A 24830-nucleotide genomic window follows, 5' to 3' on the forward strand; every position below is an offset into this window, starting at 1 on the left:
CACATGACCATGCAATAGAACGGGCCAATGGACAGTGAATGTTATCTGGATAGCTCACCCTTCCGACCGATCGAGCTGTTTGTCCCCTGTCTAGTTCCTGTCCCAACGATGTGTTGGGCCAATCCCCCAGTCCATATTCGACGGGGATTCATGATGCCTGCGCAGCCACAGGGCATTCCCCCATCGCCTGAAATTGCGTCTTGGGCTGATGGGGTTCTCCCATGGCCCCCATGAAGTCTGACACAGTCCGTTCAGTCCCTCTCGACTAATTTCCCTTTCTCTGTGCGGCTGACAGACTGGTCTCATGAGGCAAGATTAAAACAAAACAAATCCTCCAACTCCTGCCAGGGATGGCTTCTGAAACCTCCCCCGATGAACACCACCTACTCGAATTCCATCGCACTGTCGACCTGGACCTGGACCTCAACACCACACTGCCCCCGATCGACGAGGATGGCGAAATGGGGATCAAGCCTGCTGTCAGTTCCACCCCCATTTCAAGCCCCGACATCGACTCTGCCCCGCAGCGCCGTGGCACAAGTGTGACTGAACTCGAACCCCACGACGTCTATCAATTGATGAACTGCCCCTCGCATGAGCCGGTCATTGAACGCTGTTGCTCGTGGTTCTTCGCAACTGTCATCGTCCTCTCCACTTACACCACCCTCCTCTCGGGCCTGTTCCTCATCATCGCGTGTCTGAAACCATACTATGGCAACCTCGTGGGTGACACGGGTGGACTGGCGCCTTCCTCGGCGACTCTACTCAGTGCCTTCTTCGCGAAAACCATCGAACTGTCCTATGTGACAGTGAGTGTGGCATTCGTGGGCCAGCTGCTCAGTCGCAGAGCTTTGCGTCGAGGGTCACAGGGCATCAGCATATCCGATATGAGTCTACGCATGTGGATCACGCAGCCGGGGTCTCTGTTCATGCAATGGGAAACTTTGCGCTACTCCGGAGGGACACTGTTGGGCATCATTGCGCTGATTGCAACCCTCGTCTCGATGCTTTACACGACGGCTGCGGAAGCACTTGGTGAGCAGCGACTGTCCCACGCACTCTATCCATTTCCGCCCGTGGTAATCTCTGCTAACTCCATGCGTCATGGTAGTGTCTCCCAAGTCAGCTATGGGCCCTGTGTACGAACGACTACTCTATGGCAACGTATCCACCCAATTCGCGAATCCGACGTATCTCGAAGCGCAATGTGACACTCCCATCACCGCCACCATCGATCCGTCCGCCAGTCGGAACGAGACTTGTGTGTCCATGGAGATCGTCGGTCGGGCTTACCACGACTTTGAGCAATACATGGAGCAATGGAGTGGGTTAGCGCAGGCGAACAATGCCACCTCGACCTCATTGACCACCCGTCTCAGGCCCCATGGGTCGCTGTACGATAACACCACCGTGACGGGAAGCTGGATCGAGGTTACCGACATGAAAGCCACCTCTGAGAGATTCAAACGCATGGTCAACAATGTCACCGCGGCGTTCCCGCATGGTGGCTTGTATGACGCGGCGCGCAACCCTCGAAATGGTATCAGGCAGCCAAATGATGTCACCGGCGACGGGAAATATATCCTTCAAGCTTCTGTACCGGCCCCAGCTATCAATGTCTTGTGTGCAGGCCTGTCGAAAGAAGAGCTGGTGCCCATGATTTACACAGAGTGGCCCAATCACGAGCCGTTCAACGCAACTAGCTGGTACACCAAGGCTCCGACATACTATCAGAACACGAATAAAACGGTGGTGGATGAAGTCTTCGGATTTGGGCCAGGCACAGATCAACTGACTCCCGTCTTTCCCATATATCCAACAGAGTTCAACACCATCTTCAACGCCAAGGTCGAGAACTCATCTGCCCTCTACCTGTTGGGTACCACGCCTGTCGGTCATAACCCGGCCTACGTGCTTTGTGCACTGAAAGCCAAGCAATCGGGTTTATGCTCAGCTCAGTACCAGGTGGACTCGAGTGGCGCGGAGTTGAGCACGCGCTGTGAAGATCCAAAAGATGAGCTGCAGTACAGTCGGCGCGTCCCGGATGTTTCGGAAGACTATTACGAGATTAACTGGAAGAGTGTCGGGTGGCTGTGGCTGGATGCAGTCAGCCTAGGATCTGGGATTGCAGGCGAAGATGCCAGCATCGAACGACTCTTGATGCAAATGGTTCCTGCCTACGACAACAGCAGCAACACCGCTTCCCTCAACGCCAATCTGCCTTCCATCGCCGAAGCTATGGCGGTCTTGACCAGCGTCACCCTCATGATCAGTAGTCAAGACGCTCCTTACGTCCCATTCTGGAACTACAGTGCCCCGATTCTGTCGCCTCCAGTGCAGCAGGTGTTCAACGCTACACTCCAGTCTTCCGGATATGCCTCCGGCAATGCCGTCGCCTGGCAGAAAAGCTTCTACGTGGTCCTTGTCCTGGCATTCCTCACCAGTGTTCTCTTCATGGCGTTCTTCATGGTCGAGGTCCGCGGTCGCCTACTCAATGACTTCACCGAGCCATCCAGCATGTTCTCCCTGGCTATCAACAGCCCTCCCACCGCACGGCTGCAGGGCGCATGCGGGGGAGGCCCATCTGGTCGACAACTGCAGGATCGATGGCACGTGGGCATGGTGGAAGACAGCCACCACTACTACATCCGACCCATTGCTGACGGGGAGTTCGTTCCGCCTGACCCGGGTTCTGATGACGAGACCGGAAAGGGAGGGGGAGCCCATCTCGCCGTTCATGAGTACCGCAGCGTTTCGCGTGGAGCCGCCAGCCCGATGTCATTTCTGTATTGACCCCAACCACCAGCATGGCCAAGTCAATGATATTCACACGCCTGTTGGATTTAGATTAATGTAATACTCAGCAAGGGGAATGATAATGATCAGTTCATCACACATCTTATGCATCACTTCTATTGACTTTTGGTACAACCAGAGCTTGACCAGCTTGCCAAATACTGGGCCAAAGGCACGACTGCCGCGATAAATCGTAGTTCAAGACGCCATTAACGCATTTTACAGTGAAGAAGTAAAGCCCACAATTTAGAATACTGCCTGCAGCCCACGCCATATTGGCTCATGAGATACCGGCCAAGGATGGAGGCCTCAGGCAGCACACCAGGTCATATGACCAGGTTGGAGCTGATAAGGGTGGAGTCACATGCCGACCATCCAGGCGGTCAGCGACGATAACATCAACAGTCTCGAAGGTTATCTGAGAAGACATTCCTCAATGTATCGGTGACTTGCATGAGGCCACGCTCTATCACCTGTGCAGCTGCTAATCTTGTCGAATTATTACAGTGACCACAAGTGCGGGGACGGACAGCATCAATTTGCACGACTGATGGCGTGATCGCACCGCATCAACTCCTTCGTCGATTGCCTTTTTATCACTATCACCTGTCAAACCACCAACAACAATTGCAAGCATGTCTGGGCTCAATAACTTTCACGAGGGAACCACGCAGCCATTACTCACCGAGCAGAATGCAAGAAGCTACGATGCAACCGCTCAAGAAAACCCGGCAGGGGAAGGTCCCCAACCACGCGCGTTCAAGCGCAACTTGGGCACCATTGAAGCGTTCGGCATCATCATCAGCATCGTGATCGGCAGTGGAATCTTTACCTCTCCGGGTTCAATCGATACCAACGTTCCCTCGCCCGGAGTGGCCTTGGTGGTATGGCTCGTGGGAGGTATCCTGGCCTGGACGGGCGCCACAACAATGGCAGAGTTGGGCACCGCGATTCCGGGTGAAGGTATAAATCCCGAACGTACTCAGTCTCTGGTTTGCTCGGTCGCTCACACGGTAACTACTCAGGTGGTGTGCAGCCGTATCTGCAGTATATCTTCGGTGATCTCTGCGGGTTTCTGGCGGCTTGGACGTGGATCATCGCCGTCATGCCCGCGACGCTGGCCATCCTCAGTATCGTCTTTGTCGAGAGCATCTACTCCGCCGCCGGGGTGACTGACCAGGCTGCCGCGCTGTCGCACAAGCTGTTGTCGGTTTTGGTTCTAGTCGTTGTCAGCGTTGCCAATTCGATTAGTACCAAGGTCAGCACCCGGCTCAATGGGTTCTTCGTCAGCACCAAGTTCGTCACGATCGCTGCGATCGTACTGGCTGGCCTGGGTGTTGTTGTTGCCCATCTGGTCAAGTCCGATAGTAGAAGTGGGTCGCAAGACTGGTTTCGCAACCCGTGGTTTGGCTACCGCGACACAGTCACTCCGGACGGAAAGGTGATTGACTGGCATGATGTGGCGGGCTGGGAGATGCTGGGGTACTACTCGACTGCATTGTATGGTGCGCTATGGGCGTACTCTGGATGGGATAAGGTCCGTCTTCCCTTGCGAGAGGTCATAGGACTAAGCGCTGAAATTAGTAGGCCATCTACATCACCGCAGAACTCTCCGCACCAGCACGCCAGCTTCCTTTGGCGATCAACTCCGCGGTCCCTATCATAATCCTCTGTTTCATCGCGGCAAATGCGGCCTACTACATCCTCCTGCCATGGAATGTAGTCTCCACGACAGACAGCGTGGCTGTCGTACGTTCAAACCCACTTTTGTCGATTTGTGCACGCAGCTAATACCACTAGACCGCTATCACGCATCTCCTCGGCCCGGCAGCCGGCGTCATCGCAGCAGTACTCATCTGTCTTGTGGTCGCGGGATCACTTCTCGGAAACTCCTTCGTCGCAGGACGCATGGCCGTTGCTGCCGCGAACAGAAACTGGCTGCCGCAAATCCTTGGAGTCATCGGCCATCTTGGCTGGCCTGCCGACTCCCGCCGAAGAACGGACTCAGACGCACCCATCAACGCCATCATTCTCTCGACCATCCTCCCGATTTTCTACATTCTCTTAGGCAACTTCCGTGCTCTGCTCACCTTCAACGGATTGGGCGAGTACTCGTTCTTCTTCATGACGGTAGTCGGAGCGATCCTGCTCCGCTTCCGCGAACCCGACCTTGAGCGCCCGTACAAGCCCTTCCTTGGAATCCCGATAGTGTTTGCGTTGGTGAGCGGATTCGTGGTGACTCGGGGAGCGGTATTTGCGCCTTTGCAGGCGGTCATTCTGATTGTACTGTGGGCAATCGGCGCTGGATTCTATGTTGTTCGCAAGCGGTGGCTGAAGGGGGAAAACGGCTATGCTACGGTGTCTTCTGGTGAGGCGGACGGGGCGGGTGAGGAGTGATAGTGCGGGGGATTTTTACTTATAATCAAGTAGAGGTGCATGCGATGAACCGGCAATCTCATTGATTGCATTCAGAGAATAGTATGCATGCGTGGAAGGTAATGACGCATGTGAAGTCACATAGAGAAACCCATTGTGATTACAACTCAAGAAAGAGATTAAGATGAGTACCTGAATCAAAGACAGGGAAGCGAGTATGCAGTCCAGGAAGTCATGCAGACCACTAGGTAATTGGTTTCAGTTCACAAGTGCACTAGTCTCTCAACCCAAAGAAAAGTAGCAACCTCATAATCATGTACTTTGTGTATCCTTCTGTAGCAAGCGACCAACATACTCTACCAACGCCAACACCTTCTCGTCCTCCAAGCGACGACCAACCAATTGCAGCCCAACAGGAGCACCATGAGCAACGTCACAATCGTCTATCCTCATTAGCCAAATCATTCTACAACCATCACGGGGGATACATACACTGAGACTGAATCACTTCATCCATCTCACTCAAAAACACATCCGGCCTCTCCGCCTTATCCACCACCCTATCCGCATACGTCACAGGAAACACCACGGCGGGGTAATCAAGCACGTTGACAAAGGGCGTATCCCCGTGCTTGTATTGACCAGGGAGGAAAGCCGCATAGGGACACGTGGAACAAATGAGCGCGTCAACCGGACGGCCAGTCCCTGTCAGTGCGGCCGTCGAGTTCCAGTATACCAGATATTCCTTCTGATACTGGCGCTTCTGAATGTTCAAAGCTGCGATTTGCATGGCGTTTTGTGGCTCGCTGGGCTGCAGGAAACATTCTGCGCGCTGCTCTTCGCCGGAGAGCGCGAGGTGGGCTTGGATGTCTGCTCTTCCGTCTAGGTGGAATATTTGCATCTTGCTTCCTGTTTAGTTTGCGACGCAGTGGTCAAAGAGGGACAGGTCATACCGCAATGTCAAATGCCGTTTGATGGCTGGGAGGGTTCCATTCGATTACCTGGACAATCAAATCAGCAGGTACACAAAGCAAAAGGTGCTTGGTGCTGGACACGTACCCGGTGGCCCTGGGCTTCCAACAGCCGCCTAACCAACGCCAGTGCCCGCTTAACAGGAGGATGGGGCTGCACCTTGCCGTCGTCGTACATGATCCCAAAGCAGAGCCGATCTCGCGCAGCCTGTTGCTCGACGGCCTCCCGCCAGGGTAACTGCAGGGCCAAAGGATCATGATACCACGGTTCCTGCAGCAAGACAGCCTTAAAGAGCAACTTCAGCGAGCGCGCGGTGGTCGCCATGGGGCCCACGACCGAGAGCATGCAATTCTGGCCATCCATGGTATTTGCGGCGCCCTCGTACGGCATGCGCCCCGCTGAGGGCCGCAGACCGAAAATGCCATTGAAGGTCGCAGGCAGGCGTATGCTCCCACCAATATCGGTGCCAAACCCGGCCGGCGACCCGCGCAGGGCGATCAGCGCGCCCTCGCCCCCGGAGCTTCCCCCCGCGGAGAGGTGGCGGTTCGTCGGGTTCCAGGTGTAGCCGACGATGTTGTTGGCCGTCTCCGCGGCCATGAGCGTGGTCGGGACGCTGGTCTTGCAGAAGAGCACGGCCCCCAGGTTGCGGAGCTCGCGCACCAGTTCGCTTTCGTGGGTACGCGCGGAGGTCTCGAGCTTGCGTTGGCCTTCAAAGGTCCCGATCCAGCCTACGTAGCCGATTGTTGTCTCCACGCCCTTGATGTGGAATTGGTCCTTGAGGCTTACGGGTAGGCCGTGCAGCGGGCCCAAAGGCTTCTTGTGTTCCGCGAAGTAGGCGTCCAGTGCCTTCGCGGAGGTGATGGCCTGGTCGAAAAAGATCTCCAGGAGGCAGTTTACCTGATACAGTTTGTGGATTCAGTAGGGGTCGGTTATTGTAAGTGTATGCTACATTCCCCACGCACCAGCTGGTGAGCTATGGCTGCTCGATGACAGAACGCTTCCGTCACTTCGAGGGCGGTCCATGCCCCCGTCGTTGTCCGCTCCGTGATTGAGAGAGCATCGCACTCGGTGATCTCGATCTCGCGGTCGGTCAGGTATTGCTGGATATATTTGCCCGTCACGTCGGGCTGTTCATCGTCGGAGGGAAGCCGTTCTTGAATTCGCCACTGGGCGGGAATGGCTTCGAAAATGGCTTGGCGCTTGGCAGCGGCCTTTTCTTGCCAGCGAGGTGGAGTGGTGGCCATGGTGTTGGGTGATGGTTAAAGAGACTGGTAGAGGCAGTTGAGCGGGTGCTTGGTTGGTTTATCAACCGGATGGAGAGGTCAAGACACCGTGTTGTCAATCGTCTAGCAGGGATCAATTAGCCTGTTGGCGAATCGGCGGAGTTTAGTTTAGGCTTCTCTCTCGGGATACTCTACAGTACCCTGCCTGCCAAGACCATTATACGAGAGATTTTTGAAGCAGCGTAAGGGTGAAAGAAGTACTGTTGTCTGTCTTATTACACCAGGATATCAACTGTAAACATCTGACCATATTTTTCCTTTGTTTATTGCTTTCCTGAGGATGATAGTCGGCCTAAAGGGGAAGCTCCGGTCGTATAGCATTTCGCCATCCCGGCCACGCACAGGTGAGTGAAAGACCATCAAACACAGACATAGCATTCTTGTAACAGAAGTCCTCGGTAGTTGGAAACTATCTTCAACTTTTGTGTTCAACTCGCTGTTCGGATTACATAGGAAGTACATCAAACAAGGAGGCATTTGTACTTGCATCAACACACATGCACGATACACCATCTCACAATCAACGTCGTTCAAACACTGGAAGCCAAGATTCTTCCAATCCAGCACGCAACCCAGTTAGGTCCAGTAACAGGAACCGTACATAGCTTAAGCGGTATCCGGGTAAAGAAAGCCCATCTCCAGCAGCCGATGACATATGAACTCATATCGTTCCCTAATCGACTGGGCAATCTCCATCCTAAGTTGCCCACGCTGCTCATGTGACATGTAACTTCCCTCGCGCCAGAGTTCCGGGATCAAGTCCCTGATAATTCCAAGCCGAGTGCCATCATCGACAGCAAGTTCCTCTCCCATACAGACCGGACACGGCTGTCTCACTTTCGGATCCTCGTTTGTTCCAGTTTCCATCAGGTTTCCGGGAACGGAGCCGGGATCGATCATATGCTCTGAGTCGCAGACGGGGCAGCGGTCGTTGAAGTAGTGTTTGAACACGTCTCTGTCATTCATTAGAGCACTAGAGGAGGTGGTGGAGGGGGCAGCGAAGAAGAACCAACCTGCCGTGCGGATTGACGATCAGCGTGAGGCCGTGGGCTTGGGCGTCGATACCCGCGTTCTTGAAAAATCCGGCAAGGTCGACCGTCGCGGTAGACCCCACGTCCAGGTGCTCGTTGCACAGGCACGTAGACTCTGGTACTCGATGAGGTGGTTCGTCTGGCTCGTAGTCGTACTCGATCTTCGGACCCGAGGGCATCCAGTAGCCTTGTTTGAACGGGATGTGCCAGTTTATCTCGTTCAATATGACTTTGTGATCTTCGGGAATAGTGCTTGGACTTGGCGTGCCCATGACAATGAGCATGTACGCTTTGTTTGGGCTGTGGACGAGGATGAAGTCTCCTATATTGATGGGCTGGTTGAGAGTGGTCATCTTGAGATCGTCAAATACCTTTCCAAACGCAAGGCACAGATGCTTTGAGGACAAGGGTAATGAAAAGGGGAAAGTTAGAAGTGGATGGAACCAGGGGGTTATGTGAGAACTAATGGGGGAAAGAAATGGACAAAAAAGAAATTCAGATAGGTGATCAAGCGCTGGGATTCAGTTGTCTAAGAGGTCGTTATATACAGCAAGGCTGGGTATTCACTGCGTAGTTGTCTGCCATCTGACATGGGTTCAGGTCTGCTAATGCCAGAGTGAACTTTTGCACCGATACTGTTGAGTGAGATCATTCACTAAGACTGTCCAGTTACCCAGGGTATAGCTGTATAAATGAGCTGTGAAGGTGAAATATATTCACTTTCCAATTCTATACACAAATTCCCAAATTTTCACTAGGAAGACTTTACCAAAAAGATTAGGTTGCGCATATCTAGGAGAAGCGAGAACCTCCGGGCGAAGTACAAACGCACGGTAAACACCTGCAGGCTTGTTGAGATAATCTAGGATAGAGACATGTCCAGGTCATTGTATTATTAAAATTACGAGTATAGTGGTGAAGTAGGAATGACAGAAGAGATAGCCACGTGGTTTGCGTCCATCACTATAGATGGGAACAAGATGATAGCCTCTAGCCTCCTAGGCCAGTCATTAGAACCGCACGCACAGCGTCAGTCGCCAGTAGGAAAGATATTTTACAGGGTACTATTAATATGTGACAAGACCTAAGAAAGGAGATTTAGTAAACTGGCAGCGAAAACCGCGTGCAGAGGTCAGGTAGCTCAGTTCTGGCGATTGCCCTGGATGTCCGCCTCGGAAATGCTGTAATAGTCTCTGTAGAAGTTTAAGCCACCCTTCAAGCGCAGGAGAAAGTTCACGAGGAACCCCCAATGCTCAGCGTTATTGAATTCGATGACACCTTCATGCTGCAAGGCGCCCCCAGGCCGAGCGACAGGTACGCCGCCCACGCGACGCCATTCGTAAATACGGAACTGTCCATCGATCCAAACAATCCCACAGATCGGTGTATCCGGGGAAGCCCATCTCTCTATTGTCTCCAGCTCTTGGGCTATAAGCTGAACATATGTGTACCAGCACCAGTTGAATTGGGGCCCGGGTTCGGTGAGGAGGCAGAAGAACGGTCCGGACGTAGCTTGCCAGGCATGTATAACATCGTAGCTAAAGTCAGCCGTCTTTCTCATGTGAATATACGAATAACCTTCCTCACGGGTAAAGATTTGCTGAAGCAGAGTGATTACTCGATAAGGCGAGGAGAGATCTCGTTCGTCGAGCATAGGTCCCAAGCTTCCTTCCGCCGGCGCTGGAATAGTGAACTGGTCTTCGGGCGCAATGAAAGAAAGACTCTGTTCGGCGAGCATGCGTCCAAAGCCTTCTTCCCCGGGCGCTGGAAGAGTGAACTGGCTTTCGGCTGCAATGGGGAAAGGATCATAATCAGGCAACATAGGACCTGGGTGTAGTTCTTCCTCCTGCATCTGTGCAGAGAATTCGTCTTCAAAAGCATCGGAGCTGCCATGACCCGCCAAGGTAGGAAGGGTATCTTCTTCATGTCTGGAGACAGGAGGCAGTTCGACAAGCCCAGTTACTGCGAGGTACTCCTCCTCAAACTGGGATGGGTGAGTGTCGCTCTCCTCTGCGAGCTCCGGGGGGAAGTGTCGTGCACTCATTCTGGTGGAAATTCGATGGAGCCACGCACAACCCTGAGCATGGAAACAGACGTGGAGAGCTTGATGGCACACTTCAGTCGTTGGAGGCAAATCTACTCTTTTCTTTCATTGGGAGATGGCACATAATGAAGTCGATTATTTGCAGTATTTATAAGAAAGGCATGCTTTGTAGACAGCCGGATATTGGTCGATCATTTCATTGTCAGGCACTGGGAAGCTTCTTTTGGCAGAGAAATCTACCATGAAAATTAGCATTGAATGTCGAATCGAGAGATATTCCCCGGTCAGAAGAGCTGTCCCCTCGGTGTGCTGCATCACCTCCCTTACGTACTGTCGCCATCTATCGAGCACGATGCGCAATGTGCGAAGCCTTGGGCTAGGACCGAGAACTGAAGACATTTTGATCGATTTAGCAAAAGGATTCGCAAGATCTCTGCATCATTCGGCCAAGGGAACGAAGGCACGCTGTATAATGGGGCTATGAAAAAATTACGAGACTGTTTGTAGCGTGCCCTGTCACTGAACATGAATAGTCATAATGCAAGATATTTTGCTAGAGCGGCTTCTTGGCAAAACTCATTTGCTGTACGACAAGCGCAAGGTGAAGAACTCCGAGCTCATTGATATGGATCGATTGATCCAACGGTGTGCGCGAGGAGAACACGGAGACAGGACACGGGGTTTTTTCTTCTTCTCAGAGAGGATGCACGGCACCGCTCGCGAAGCTCAGATTGCCAGCGAACTCGTGCCTAGCGGATACACTGCATTTCTCAGATGGCGCCACGCTTACTATGACTCCGGATATAGCGAAGACGAAAGCGAAGACCACGGTCTCATCTCATGCTTTGCTCTTGGAGACGGGACGGAAACACCCGAATCTAGATAGAAAAGCAATGATGGACCAGTGCCAATGACTCGGGATGATAGCAAGAGAAAGAAAGAAGGAGGACGGATTCATCAAAAGTTTTGATAGTTGTATAACGAGGGACTCTGACTGCCTGGGGCATTAATTGAATAGTAGATCATTACCAATGGTCATTCAAGAGAAGTCCCGGCAACCCATCATCATTTTGATTGTTGATAGATAGACGGACCCTTCCACACCATCTGGACAAAGACTAGGTAGTGCTTTGTAACAATACACAATGGATGAACAACCACTAAATGGAGGCGCGATGCACATAAATACCGAAGCATATTCACGGACGAAACATCCACACCTGCTATCTGCACCCTTTAATCACCACGCATAACCGCACATAATCAGGAAGACAACAAAGTCAGAAGGGACTCAAGTGACCTGCAACATGTCGGGTCCTCCTCAGATTGTGAATTTATTGCAGGCTCTGTTTCCAGATGACCAAGGATATGTCGTCCACTTCATTGAAGACGAATATGAGGATGGTTCCTCGGAGGGCGCAGCTACAGTCTCGTACGACGGTGAGTGCTTCATGATAGTGTTGGTGGGCAACTCGGATCACCCCGACGATGTCCTCGTGTCTGAGCTGGTGAAGCCTCGCTTTGAACTGATGCGGGCCGCAGCCAGGCATGGCTGGGACCACGTCGGTTGCGTGTGTATCGATAATAAGGTGAAGGCGTGGAAGCATGCTAGAAACGCAGGTGACAATGACCCTGCCACTCGCATGGTGGTCGAGCTCCCCGTCACTCGCATGGTCGTCGAGAACCAGGAAACGTTCGATCTTGGAAGACCGATACAGCGGACCCTGTTCGCCGCGCTCTGTGCACTCATGAAAAGCATGGTCACTAGCGGCGCGAATGGAATATAGGGTTCCATAGACAGTACTCGTAAGATTGAGAGTCGTCCACGGTGAATTTCCGCCAGCGTCTCATACCACAAGGCAGTATTTTGCTAGGTTAGGTCTTTCCGCTCCGCCCATTATGGCAAATATCAGAAAATTTCAGTATAATTCGAGGTATTCGAGTTTTTAAGTCCAACTGTAAGCCCTGTAAGCCCTGTAAGCCGTGCACTGTACAGAATAGAGCCAGCCACGAGCAATATGTGAATGCTGAGCAGTACAGTACCTAGTCTAGAGCCATGGATCTACCATGAATTTACCCTCTTCTCGCGCCCAACTTATTTTGGTGGTGCTGACTCATCCCTGCCCCTGACATGGATAGCTTCAATTAGTGCTGACACGGAAGTGATGCCAGTTCCCCAATGGTTACACGCAATAGCTTACTGTGGGTCATGTGAATAGTTAGTGTCAACCTTCCTAGAAAGTCAAATGAACCATTACCTAGTTACACTCGGTCCCTTTGCTCTTTTTCTCTTTGTTCCCTTCTTCCCATCCATTATGATTTCTCTTGAAACTCCAGATGGGCTTTCTTCTTCCATCCGTGGGCATTGCCACGGCCCTTGTTGGGGTAATTTGGCTTATGCGAAGGCTCAGCTCATCCCCACCACCCTTGAACGCCCAACAGCATGATGCTCCAACCGTTTCTCATCCGCTCAGCGAGAGATTAGTGGCGGCGTTACCGCAAAGCGTGCTTCTACTCCATCGCGACCGAGAGCTTTTTCGCCAATCGATCAACACTTACTTTGCCGGACAGGAACGCGACGTGATTCAAGCTGCCATCGTTCAACCGCGCAGTGCTCATGAGGTATCGACCGCAATCCGGATCCTCAAGAAAGAATACGACCGACGACAACAACCCAGCACTCAGGCTGGGGACGTGCTGTTTGCCATTCGCGGCGGGGGGCAGTCGCCGCTTAGGGCTGCGGCGAGTGCCAAAGGCGGCGTGCTCATCGATCTCTCCCACCTGCGCGGAGTAACGGTCGCAGAGGACCGAGAAAGCGTAGTGATTGGAGCTGGTTGCCAGTGGGTGGATGTTACGCGAGTGTTGGACGAGATGAACCTGGGGGTGGTGGGAGGCAGAAACGCCGATGTCGGCGTGGCCGGCTACATCTTGGGAGGTACTGTGCGCCTATATTCACCCGTCTAAATCATGCTTCGCATTGAGGCATACCGACTTTGCTGACATAAACTGCAGGTGGACTCTCGTTTTTCACTCCAACGTACGGATTAGCCTGTTCTAACGTCCTCGCATATCAGCTCGTTTTGGCCTCTGGGGAGATCGTGACGGCCTCAGCCACCTCCCATCCGGATCTCTGGCGTGCACTCAAGGGCGGCTCGAACAACTTCGGCGTCGTCACCCAGTTCACAATGCCCTGCTTTCCAGTAAATCCGATTTGGAGCGGCTATATTTACGCGCCCGCCTCGCAATATCCCAAGGCTCTTGTTGCTCTTCATGAAAACATTAAGCGCATTGATCCCAAGACCAGCGGCCGGGAGGTGGACACGCATGCCGCGGGGCCCATTGTCTGCTTCACCTATATTCCGCCACTCGGTTTGAGAGTCGTGTCTGTGCGGCTGGCATACACCAAACCGCCCGAAGAACCCAAGCAGTGGCCAGTCTTTTGGAAAAAGTCGGGCTTCTCGGCCATCTGGCGATACTGGAGCACACACCAACTTCAAACTGTCACTTCGGCCATTGAGGGAATGCGCCAGGGGTGTTTCCCCGGCAAGCGGTGGTCCTTTGGAACGACAACCATCAAAAACGACTTGGCGACCATCATGGCCACCCGTGAGGTCTTTGAAGAGGCGATGGGGTCCCTGCGCAAAGTGAAGGGGTCTTTGTGGACAATTGTCATGCAGCCACTGCTGCCCTCGTGGACCGCCAAGGGCGACCGCAGTATGATTGATCTTGAGAAGACCACGGACGATCCACTTATCATTGTTAATCTATCAGTTGACTGGGACGGAGCGGAGAATGACGAGTATGTTTACTTGGTGATACGAGGGATCCTCGAACAAATCGACGAGGTCGCTGAAGCCAATGGGACCAGCCACGCATACCGCTACTTGAACTACTGTCAGGCATGGCAGCAACCGTTGGAAGGGTACGGGAAAACGAACTTGCATTTCCTTAGAGACGTGAGCAGAGAGTATGATCCTGACGGGTTTTTTCAGCGAGGGTGTACAGGAGGATTTAAACTATTCCCCTAGTCGATGGCGGGCTGACACACTACCAAACTAAATTGCACTAGATCTATCATTTTTCCATTTTAAATAGAGAGCAATTGGCTGAGGTTGAAATTCTCTTCTTCTTCTTCTGCTATACTACTGAGTCTACTGCCTTTCGAATTAAGTTCGAGGACCAAGACCAGTACCTGGCAAGGCCAATGCCTTACTTAAAAATACATTTTTCCAGTGTCCAGTCGGCATACTTGACCGGGTTGCCATGTCAGCCTGGCTTTGTGTATCTATTATCGCAAATGATTCGTCGAGTAGGACGTTTAGCAGACTGTTTCCTACTATCTCCCCACATCCACCAACAACGTCAACCAGGCGTTCAAAAAAGTTTTTTTGTCCGGGTTGGTCCATGACCGAAGGACCCTCACAATGGGTAGAATCACAGACCCGAATCACTACTCGACTGGGTTGAATGCTATTCGGTATCTTTAGCGCGTGCTTATGGCACGAAGCACTATCGGAAACAAACCCATTGCTTCCACGAATACAATTCGATACATGAAAAATCTACTCAATCTACACAAGTGCGACCTAATTCAACGTAGAATGCTAACTCAAAGCCTAGAACGTTGCTTGGTGGCAATGGCTCTTTTCATGGTGGCCGCATGCTACTTCCTGCGAAGCAAAGGCATCATCCAAACCAATCCGTGCAGCATCGCGGGTGCCGTTTCTCTTCTGACGGGCTCGGATCTATCGAAGTCGGCTGTGCTTTCATCGTGGTCAGAGTGGTGCTGTGACCGTGAGCTGATGGAAGAAGGTGTTCAGGGGCCTGGTGGTAGGGACAATGTTTTGCACTTAATATTGGCAAGCATGACCAACGCTTGATTGTAAACAGAGTTTCCCTTGATTGCAATAGAGCTAATTGCTAGATCTGCCAATTACCTAGAGAATGATTTTCTCTTTTCATCTATCGCAAACTCGTTCAGATCATCCTAGTTTCCACACAAAGGAGCTTCGACACATTTTGAATCTCAGGAATCAGCCACATCCCTCCTATTCACAAACAGGGCTTCAAGCTTTGACAGTAAACCCATATATGTTATCCGATGCGTTGATATCCCCTACTCCCTGCACAGTCCGATACACACGCGAACAGCTTCCCTTCGCATTGTAGACTTGCAGGGTCCGGGCACCTGTCGATCCTGACCATCTGATCTTGGCGCCCTTAGGAATGTTGAAAGCGGTGCATCCTTGAGGATTTGTTCCGGACCATGTTCCGGACCATGTCCCGGACCATGATAGTTTCTGTGCGCGGAGTTCCCAGGCAGTTGTGGTGGAGATGCCCAGGAGGAGGGCGACGGTCAAAGCAGTAAGGTTCATGTTGAGGTGTTCATCTGGATGTGATTGAGATGGAATTGAGCTTGACAGGCCTTGATTAACGCTCCTAACAACAATTTATGGCTATATCAGGACAGTGGTAACTGTAAGGATGATTCGTTTGTTAGTACAGGTGAAAGAGATTGTTCTAATTTATACCGTGGTATCGTATTCTATCGTGGGTTGACATCATTGACAGTCAATTATACGATGTAAGTACCCCGGATTAAGACCTTAAATAATGATTCGTATTCTTGGGCTCAGATTGAGGCATTTTTCGGTCAATGGTTTGTTTAGCGGGCTGAAGGGAGGCATTCCCTGGTTGATTCGATCCGATGGAGTCTGGCCGATGCGTGGCAAAGATGACTCTATCAACTGCACCCGAATTGGGGGAAACACAGCCGCTTTATACTTGGTTCAATGATACATAACCACGGATTAGATACGAAGAGAGAATCCATTCTATTCGTGTCGTGAATAATATTCAGTCTAGTGTTCGACTGCTGGTTCTCTACTGGACTCACTGCTCCACAACAATCACCAAGCAATCTTCGCCACTACACTCCGAGGAAACATGCGCACCACCACCTTCCTGCCCTCATCCATCGCCAAGACCCCTGCTGCAAGCCCCAATGGAATAAACCAGAACTCTAACGGGATGGACGCGGTGCTGAACAATGACTGCAGTCCCGGTTCTTCCGTCACGAAGACGGCAATGGCCAGCGACACCAGCATCGCCAACGGCAGCCACAGATTGCGCTGCTTCTTGCGGATGGGATCCGCCTGCAGAAGGGACAGGCGCTTGTTGCGCACCGAGAGGATGTTGCCCCATTGCATGATCACCAGTGACACGAAGTAGACGCTCTGGCCGACCGCGTTGAAGTGCGTTAATTCCGCCTCGGAGTAGCCATAGAAGCCGTCCGAGTACTTCCCGAAAGCGAAAATGAGGGCGTGGAAGGGGATGCCCGCCTTCTTGTACATGTACAGAAAGAACATGGCGTGGGCGCAGACGGCTTCGATTACCCCGATGAAGAGGTACGACTGTCCGTAGATCTTCAGGTTGATCAAGTGGTCGGTCTTGTGGTTACGCGGCGGGAGACTGAGCAGGTCGAACTCCTCTTTCTCCATGATCAGCGATAGCGACAGGAACAGGTCGGTGAAGACGCAAATGATGATCATCAGGAACGAGCTGAGCGGTAGAGGCACGCCGAAGAAGACGTTCATGATCACCGGCCAGATCTCTGACCAACTGCCGGCCGGTAGCAGGTAGGCAATGACTTTTTGCAGGTTCTGGAAGACTAGACGGCCCAGGCGAATGGCGTCAATAATTGAGTCGAAGCGATCGAGAAGAACGAGATCCGCGGCCTCGATGGCCACATCACTCCCAGAGACCACGGCAATGCCGATATCCGCAGCGCGCAGGGCCGGTGCGTCGTTGACGCCGTCGCCGGTCACGGCCACCACACTGTCCCGTGCCTTCAATTCCTCGACAATGCGCAATTTCTGCTCGGGGGTCGTGCGTGCGAAGACTATTTCCTCGTATTGGCAGATTGCGTCCCATTGAGCCTGGTTCAGTGCTGGGATCTGTGATCCCTCCACCAAGAGGCTGCGTCGGGAGTGTTTCTCCTGGTCCCCCTCATCCACACTGTCGGCAGACAAAGCCTGCAGATCAGAGACAGTATTTGGCTCTGCCGTTCCAGTGAAAATGCCAATGTCTCGTGCGATGGCGGCAGCAGTTAGTCCGAAATCACCAGTGACCATAAAGAAGCGGATGCCAGCTCTGCGACAGGCTGCAACAGTAGCCGGGATCTCGGGACGGGCAGGGTCAATGATTCCAAATATACCGACGATAGTGAGATCTTGCACTCCGTGGGCCAGGATCTCGTCATTGAAGTCATTGGTGCCGACTGGCGCTGTTGGGACGTAGTCTTTCTGACACAGCACGATCACGCGCTGGGCGCGACGGGATAGTTTCTGCTGGAAGGCCGAAAAGGACTCTCTGGCGGCAGCATCCATGGTCTTAGTGATACCGTCTCCGGACAGATACGATGAACAATGCGGCAGGAGAACATCGGGCGCGCCTTTGACATATACAAGGCAGCGATTGGGGGCGTGGGGAGTTTTGTGTATCGTGAGCATCCACTTGTTTTTCGAATTGAAAGGGATCTGGTGTATGCGTTCGTACTCATGCAACCCGGTTTTACCGTTCGGGCGCAGCGTTTCGACCAAACGCAGAACTGCAGCATCGGTGGCATTTCCGTTGACCGTCCGTTCGTTGATGGGTAGGTCTTTTGTCTCTTGGTCGAAGAAAGCATCGTTGCACAGGGCTGATCCTTGCACCAGGGGTTCCAAAGCCGACGGAATCGGAATGGACTTTTCTTGCCCACTGACCAAAGCCTGCAGGTCAAACTCCTGGTCAACCAGGCCCAGCGACTGGACAAACATCTTGTTCTGGGTGAGGGTGCCCGTCTTGTCTGAGCAGATGACATTGACACAGCCCAGAGTCTCGACTGTAGCCAACCCTTTTGGTAGAATGTTGTTTGCCTTCATCCGTTTGGCCACAATCATCAAGGTGAGAGCGACACCCACCGGCATGCCTTCGGGGATGAAAGCCACAACACAACCCATCACGTCGTTCAACATCGCTACTACATTCATGAAGTCAGAGTGATCCACGCGAAGCCATCCCACCCATGTAAAGAGAATCGCAGCAGCCAATATGACGGTCAATACAACGATGATACGCACGAAGCGCGAAATCTCCTTCTGAATGAGCGTGGGTTTCTCCTTGACGTTCGCGGTGATCGAAGCCAGACGGCCCATAACCGATCGGCTGCCAGTAAGGACGACGACACCGACGGCATTGCCGTTGGTGACACTGGTACCCATGAACGCAATGTTTCGGGTCTCAAGGAAGTTCTGGTCCGTGGCATCCGTCGCTCCTTCGACCTCGTCAGATTCTCCAGTGAGGATAGATCGGTCGAACCGCACATCACCCGAGCTGCGAATGATGCGCATATCGGCGGGAACTTTGTTGCCGATGGAGATGTGAACAAGATCGCCAGCAACCAAGTCCGCAGCAGGTAGTCGAACAAGATTTCCTTCCCGCATAACTAATGCATCGGATGGCAACAGACCCAGGATGGAGTTCATGACACGAGAGGTTGACCAGTCCTGGAAGGCAGAGAAGGAGGCTTGCAAGGCAATGACAATGATGACCAGGATGGCCATAGCGAGATTTGGCACGGACGGAGGGTTGCTCAAGGGTCGCCAGCAGAGGAAGAAGATAATCACTCCGATCCAGAGAACAGAGCAGAAGCCACCAAAGACATACCAGAAAATCTTCTTGAGGTAGTTTTCTCTGTGATGGGCGATGGCATTCTTTCCGTCCCGCTGCAGACGAGTCTGTGCTGCATTGTTACTGAGTCCTTGATTGGCGTCGAGGTTGAACTGCTGGCATAGTCTCTCGGTGGAGAGAAGATGGAAGTCCAAGCTTTCGAAGTAGTCTTGATCCGGCTTCTGTTCCTCTTTGCCACGAGCTTTGAGCACCTCCTGGGTTGCGGCTTGGGATTCAGATATCTGGAAGGATATGGTACGGAATTCGATGGGAATGCCAGCAGCTGGCGATGGATGGGAGATGCTGCGAGAGCTGCGGGCACTGCGGACGGTATCCCGACTCCTTGACCGGGTCACATTGTAAATCGAACGGTTGTTTGTGGAAGGATGAGGCGCGCCGAAGTTGATGGTTTGAGATTGCACGACTCGACTTCTGCTATCAGGAGTGTGTTCATCGGGATTCAAATCCGACTCCAGGGAGTGTCGAGACTTGTCGTCTAATGCAGCAACTCCTGCAGGAGAAGCAGGCATGTCTGCAAACCAAGTAATGCGTCTGAGGCGATGCAAGGAGGGGTCAGCAAGCACGGTCAGCGGGGGTCGAGGCGCACACGCTTCTTGCTTCTCAAGACAGAGGGATCGAGGGTTACTGCATCGTAAGAGCAACTTCAATGGAGAGTCAGACGCCCGCAGTATTTATCTCTTTCGGCTCAGCCATGACGAGGTGTAGACCAGGCCAAACTGGTGATGGGTTCGTGGGAATAATTTCTTTTGCCATTGGCAAAGCATAGTAGTAACGAGGGCTAAACCGCGATGGCAAATGAAAGAGACAGCTCTGTTCTCTCGTTGACTCTGTTGCAAGCCACCTCCGTGTAGCGAGTGGAGGAGAGACTCCCCCGGAAATGCCTCATACTTACCCGGTGGATCCACAGTACTCAACCCTAGTTGCAGTGGATCGGGAATGTCTATGTTCGTCTTGCACTCTGAAAAGCTAAGACTATAACCATGGACAGGCTGGTCTGTGCTTCATCTTTGAACATTCCGTAAAAGCTTGGCATGCAAGATCTCAAGCAGACGGCTTGAAGCATAGAACTCGATGTATATGCGTCCAACAAGTCCAACAATTGAGCCGGATGAAGCTGGAAAGGTAACTATCTGATACTGACGTCTCCTTCCCGGCTCACCGATCTTTCGAGGCGCTGTTGCCTTCGCGAGATTGCAGCCCTGAGGGAATTTCTCTGGCCACTCGGGGTGTGGAGCAGAGATCGGAATTGCTGAGCTGCGCACGGTGGCCACCACCCGCCAACCCTATCGCTGAAACAAATCCCGCGTACAAAACCACAGATCCTGCCAGGTTGCTGCGGGACTTCTTACTTTATTTTCACGAATACAAGCCTATAAGGATGCGACTAGTATTGATCACATTGATTGTGGGTGGTGGGTGTAGGGAAAAAAACATTTAAAGATTGCTTCGCCAATATATATTAGTGTGGCAAACCAGAATCATGCATCCAGAGCTTGCCAACACTGGCTGCCGCCATGATTGTACCCGTCTTTTGAGTATCCTGTGAGTCGTACACCCTGATCCTCTCACACAACAATTGACAGCATAGGTACTGCTATTGTGCTTATCCAAGTGTGCTTATATTACTTTTATGCTTACCTAATTAGTTATTCTGTCGGCTTATGCTGGGTACTGCCGGGCCCTTCCGCTTTCGCATAAGCTGTCTGGAAAAGCGTGGCCAGGAAGCATCATTTGCACTTCTGCCTGTCGGTTGGCTATCACTAGGGATTATTCCGACCTTTACTCGTCCCAAGAAAGCAACCTTTAGTCTTACACCTGTGCCAAGGGCGATATGACGAGCTCCACTGCGTCCGTCAAGCAGCAAAGGGAGATAGATGCACAGACGGTCTCTTAATGACGGATTCTGGCCGTTACAAATTGGGTGCAGCGCAGCAGCAGACCGTTGCGATACTGGCCATCAAGCCGCACAGACCAGGCTGACTGAATGGGGAGTATTGACCATTAGGCCCAGGTGACGATGTGTATGGAACCTTGCTGTAGGGACATTACACGACGCCAGTGGAGGCTATGGATGCTTCTCACCCCCACCAGGTCTTGAGCATGTATTCTGTACTCTGTCCAACACCATGGAACAATGCAAGATGCTCAGTTCAGGCTCGAGTCAAGCCAAGGGCGCCAGGCTAGGATCTTTCATGAAGCCTCGTTATACCGCTTGCTGGTCTTAACCGATCCACATCATCGTCGAGTTAATGCGATTGCCAAGCGGATCGTTGTATGTATGTAATTCTCTTACTCCCCGCCGAAGCTGTCGGCCAATTGTCCCCTTTCAGATGTCAGTGTCATCACCGGACTGGGACTGCTACAGCTAGTATACAAACCGGCAAAGCAGTACAATATGAGGGAGCAGGCACGTACTTAACCACGTGCAATGTCGAGCGTGCCAGCTGCGTCTATAGCTGTAGCACTCATTGCTATTCCGCCAGTGCAGTGAGCGCTGCGCAGGCCGAGGGTTACTCTCTCTACAGGTCTGGAGAAACTGTGAACAACTACCCACATGTCTACCACGACTCCGAAGGATTTGACTTCAGCGTGTCCGGCACCTCCTACGAGTTTCCGATCCTGAGTGATGGAGATGTGTATGATGGCGGGTCTCCTGGGGCAGATCGGGTCATTTTCACTACTGCCAACAAGCTGGCTGGTCTCATCACCCACACCGGCGCTAGCAGCAGCAGTGGCTTTGTTGAATGTACTTAGAAGGGAATTGCAATGCTTGCATTACCTCGGACCAAGCCTTAGGGCCACATAGCGCCCAATAATTGGCATTACTCTTGGTCTTCTGCATTTTCGACTAGCTTCCAGCGGGGTTGATCTGCCACGGGCAAAGATATTGTATTTGGTAGCAGGGTGGAGGTACGCTTTAGGGCAGTTTGAGAAAGGAGCTAGAAGGATAAACAATCCCCCAAACTCCTCGTTTCATATTACTTGGGATCATAACCTATTCACTCTTCCTCCCTGTATGGCAGGATTATTCAACAACCTGCATTAAGTGCTTTCGTCGAGGCCTGACAGGCTACTTGCCTGTACCTTCATCGATCCAGTCCTGATGAGATTGCCATGAGCTTTGCTACTATAATTCCACGATTAGGCAGAGAGCACATAGCAACGCTGCATTTTACGACAATCACCGTGTCTCTATTCCACCTCTCACAAAATGGTTTCCTCGCTTCGTCCTTAACAAACATTCAGCTTCATCGACGTGTGCCTACCTGGGCTAATTTCCACCCATATAGCATCGAACCTTCATTCCGAAGCTCATGCTGGAGCTCATGCTGTTCTCGACTCCCCTAGAACGCTTATATCATATTAATCATCTTTATTGATCCACTCCCGGCCGAACTCTCGGCCCCTGCATTCCTGATTTATCTATCAGCCCCACCTTCCTCGGTGTTCTCTCCGTTCCCGAGGTGGAAGGATGGGGTGACGAAATGAGAGGTGGTCCAGGGGTATGACATTGGGCAACCTGTGAGTGGCGTGGCAAAGCAATGGGGGCAACAGTTCGGCCGGTAAAATCGGAAATTGCAGCAAAGTTTAAGGTTTAATTTTTCTTCTAACGGCCGGGATTTGAGGGTTCCGAGATATTGCCGGTTCGGCCGAAATCACGTAGGTATACTCATCCGTTGACATGTTTCGCATCGTTGCCCGATTGTACTGGGGCAACTTCCTCCATTTCATCATCCTTCTGCTGCACTATAATATTTCGTAACGACCTAATCCTCTGCTTAACCACTGTCTACATTACTGTCACTCATGTTCCGCTCTCGTCCCACCGTTCTCACCCGATTTCTCAAGACTCAACGATTGAGCTACCGCGCAGCACCACATCACACCATGAAAAGCCAACCCGGCACCCGCTACGAGATTTGCCAGGTGCAATCCGGCTCGGTGCCCTGGGGACAATCGTCCGGCAAACAGGTGCTGTGGATCGGCTGCTCCGACAGTGATTACGACGAGCTAGAGACCCTGGGTCTCCAGTCGGATCAGGTTCTAGAATATCGGAACCTGGGCAACATGGTGGTGGACGATCTCTCCTGCAAAACCACGTTAGGCTATGCATTGGATCAACTCAAGATCCGGGATATTGTCGTGTGTGGGCATTACGGCTGTCACATTGTCCAAGGGACCCCCAATCCAGGTCTTCCTGAGCCGTGGAGCCGGTACAGTACCATCTTCTCTTTCTGTTATCTTAGTGGGTGGAGCTATACTGACGCGCATTTACAGGAATCTGGACGAGATTCGTTGCACGCACAATCACACGCTCGACCGAACAACGGGCCCAGCGCGCGATCGAGCCATGGTGGAATTGAATATTCTGGGGCAGATGCAGTCTTTGAGTCGAGCGCATCCCGCCATCGATCCAGCGCACGACGGGGAGATTAAGGTCTTCGGAATGGTTTACGACCGAGCATCGAAGACAGGATACCAGATTCGAGAGGCTAGCTGTTGATTGATACCCAGGAGACCAGGAGGAACGAAGAAAAGCAGGTATAGACTGTATAGACCGGCACTACCTACATGCTAATACATAGATGATACCCTTCAGGTGGTTTTGTGGATGGTGGATACGATAAGATAAGATAAGGGGCTGCATTGATGGCTTCAATGGACGGACGTAGGACAGCAGTCACAGCGACGGGAACCGCGCGGGGTTTCCTGGCCTCATTTCTGGGGGGGAAGGAACTCACCACAATGGAATGGGGGGAGGTGTGGATGGAAGTGGAAGTGAAAGCGGAAGTGGAATAGGAACAATACAGCGAAGGTAAAAGAAGGGACGGAAAGCGGTGGGTGACTTGAGTGGGGGAGGGAGAGGTAAGAGAGGGGAAGCTGTGACGGTATTGTGACTGACTGCGCGACTTGCAGCCTCTCCTCGTTCTCCTTGACTTCTTCCACTTTCTCCCTATGACTGAAGTACTCGAAGACTATCTTTGCCCCTCCACACAGTACGGTTACGACTTTACCTATTTTCAAAATAAAATCAAGAAACAAAAAAGAGGGCTCGAATCCTCGATTCCTCGAAACCCCCCCCAGACCCACGACCCGCCGTTGCATCTTGCAGAAACTCAAGGCATGATAGTTGACGTGGTGTGTGTCCTGCAGTCTCCCCTCACTCAATAATACTACTCTCACTGCCACTGTGTCACTGCAGCTGAACTACTCTCATTCCAGTGAATCCAGTCCGACTTCTCCATTGAGTCCGTTCATTTCCACGGACCTCGGATCGAGATCTCCCAAACCCAGCCAGCCAGCCAGCCAGCCAGCCAGTCAGGAATATATCCCTCATGACCCCCTTCATGAATCTAAAAAGCTAGTCGCATAAAAATGCCTCTCTGCTCTCCCTTGACAATATATCCACAGGATAGGATTGGATTGGAATGGATTGGATTGACCGCCTAATTCCAAAAGTTGGAGTCATTGAGAGATTTCTTGCCCAGCCACATTGGCGCGGTTGCGTCATGCATGCGGGTAACAAAAAATCGCTCGCCTGACAAATTGGGAAAAATGGACAGGTTCCTGATCGGCGCCCGCTCTGGACCCGGACTT

At 52.2% G+C, this 24830-nt stretch overlaps 12 protein-coding genes across 12 annotated transcripts; 7 read left to right on the forward strand and 5 right to left on the reverse strand.

The window, feature by feature from the left end:
- The first annotated feature begins 269 nt into the window (after window positions 1–269).
- On the forward strand, window positions 270–2890 carry BO97DRAFT_403122 (uncharacterized protein). Its single transcript, XM_025694668.1, has 2 exons — window positions 270–1035; window positions 1112–2890. Exons 1-2 carry the CDS (start codon window positions 351–353, stop codon window positions 2791–2793), a joined length of 2367 nt encoding a protein of 788 aa, XP_025555065.1. The 5' UTR covers window positions 270–350; the 3' UTR covers window positions 2794–2890.
- A 298-nt stretch (window positions 2891–3188) lies between these two features.
- BO97DRAFT_383732 (amino acid transporter) lies at window positions 3189–5319 on the forward strand. The gene is made up of 4 exons (XM_025693379.1): window positions 3189–3759; window positions 3822–4333; window positions 4384–4545; window positions 4597–5319. Exons 1-4 carry the CDS (start codon window positions 3432–3434, stop codon window positions 5191–5193), a joined length of 1599 nt encoding a protein of 532 aa, XP_025555066.1. The 5' UTR covers window positions 3189–3431; the 3' UTR covers window positions 5194–5319.
- Window positions 5320–5321: 2 nt separating this feature from the next.
- gmdA (putative general amidase GmdA) lies at window positions 5322–7427 on the reverse strand. The gene is made up of 5 exons (XM_025693380.1): window positions 7107–7427; window positions 6232–7041; window positions 6126–6173; window positions 5665–6073; window positions 5322–5615 (listed from the first exon to the last, which is right to left on the reverse strand). Exons 1-5 carry the CDS (start codon window positions 7386–7388, stop codon window positions 5485–5487), a joined length of 1680 nt encoding a protein of 559 aa, XP_025555067.1. The 5' UTR covers window positions 7389–7427; the 3' UTR covers window positions 5322–5484.
- A 606-nt stretch (window positions 7428–8033) lies between these two features.
- On the reverse strand, window positions 8034–8811 carry BO97DRAFT_411200 (uncharacterized protein; the record flags this gene model as incomplete). The annotated part of the gene is made up of 2 exons (XM_025696170.1): window positions 8034–8382; window positions 8441–8811. 2 exons carry the CDS (start codon window positions 8809–8811, stop codon window positions 8034–8036), a joined length of 720 nt encoding a protein of 239 aa, XP_025555068.1.
- A 788-nt stretch (window positions 8812–9599) lies between these two features.
- BO97DRAFT_458909 (uncharacterized protein) lies at window positions 9600–10567 on the reverse strand (the record flags this gene model as incomplete). Its single annotated transcript, XM_025699258.1, has 1 exon — window positions 9600–10567. Exon 1 carries the CDS (start codon window positions 10500–10502, stop codon window positions 9600–9602), a length of 903 nt encoding a protein of 300 aa, XP_025555069.1. The 5' UTR covers window positions 10503–10567.
- A 441-nt stretch (window positions 10568–11008) lies between these two features.
- BO97DRAFT_177414 (uncharacterized protein) lies at window positions 11009–11446 on the forward strand. Its single transcript, XM_025690350.1, has one exon. The coding sequence runs from the start codon at window positions 11041–11043 to the stop codon at window positions 11386–11388; it is 348 nt and encodes a 115-aa protein (XP_025555070.1). The 5' UTR covers window positions 11009–11040; the 3' UTR covers window positions 11389–11446.
- Window positions 11447–11809: 363 nt separating this feature from the next.
- Window positions 11810–12289, forward strand: BO97DRAFT_411203 (uncharacterized protein; the record flags this gene model as incomplete). The annotated part of the gene is made up of 1 exon (XM_025696171.1): window positions 11810–12289. One exon carries the CDS (start codon window positions 11810–11812, stop codon window positions 12287–12289), a length of 480 nt encoding a protein of 159 aa, XP_025555071.1.
- Window positions 12290–12814: 525 nt separating this feature from the next.
- BO97DRAFT_440517 (FAD-binding oxidoreductase) lies at window positions 12815–14747 on the forward strand. Its single transcript, XM_025698084.1, has 2 exons — window positions 12815–13437; window positions 13515–14747. The coding sequence occupies exons 1-2, from the start codon at window positions 12840–12842 to the stop codon at window positions 14528–14530; spliced, it is 1614 nt and encodes a 537-aa protein (XP_025555072.1). The 5' UTR covers window positions 12815–12839; the 3' UTR covers window positions 14531–14747.
- Window positions 14748–15568: 821 nt separating this feature from the next.
- BO97DRAFT_411205 (uncharacterized protein) lies at window positions 15569–15877 on the reverse strand (the record flags this gene model as incomplete). Its single annotated transcript, XM_025696172.1, has 1 exon — window positions 15569–15877. One exon carries the CDS (start codon window positions 15875–15877, stop codon window positions 15569–15571), a length of 309 nt encoding a protein of 102 aa, XP_025555073.1.
- Window positions 15878–16411: 534 nt separating this feature from the next.
- On the reverse strand, window positions 16412–19741 carry BO97DRAFT_337145 (cation-translocating P-type ATPase; the record flags this gene model as incomplete). The annotated part of the gene is made up of 1 exon (XM_025691480.1): window positions 16412–19741. The coding sequence occupies one exon, from the start codon at window positions 19739–19741 to the stop codon at window positions 16412–16414; it is 3330 nt and encodes a 1109-aa protein (XP_025555074.1).
- A 1927-nt stretch (window positions 19742–21668) lies between these two features.
- BO97DRAFT_324426 (RNase Ms,minor) lies at window positions 21669–21986 on the forward strand (the record flags this gene model as incomplete). The annotated part of the gene is made up of 1 exon (XM_025691300.1): window positions 21669–21986. A coding segment is annotated over one exon (318 nt), but the record flags the coding sequence as incomplete, so codon positions are not given.
- A 1068-nt stretch (window positions 21987–23054) lies between these two features.
- Window positions 23055–23736, forward strand: BO97DRAFT_468064 (putative carbonate dehydratase; the record flags this gene model as incomplete). Its single annotated transcript, XM_025699706.1, has 2 exons — window positions 23055–23446; window positions 23511–23736. Exons 1-2 carry the CDS (start codon window positions 23121–23123, stop codon window positions 23734–23736), a joined length of 552 nt encoding a protein of 183 aa, XP_025555076.1. The 5' UTR covers window positions 23055–23120.
- Window positions 23737–24830: the final 1094 nt, after the last annotated feature.

Source organism: Aspergillus homomorphus (genome assembly GCF_003184865.1).
Source record: "Aspergillus homomorphus CBS 101889 unplaced genomic scaffold BO97scaffold_4, whole genome shotgun sequence".
In the NCBI taxonomy this organism is placed as follows: domain Eukaryota; kingdom Fungi; phylum Ascomycota; class Eurotiomycetes; order Eurotiales; family Aspergillaceae; genus Aspergillus; species Aspergillus homomorphus.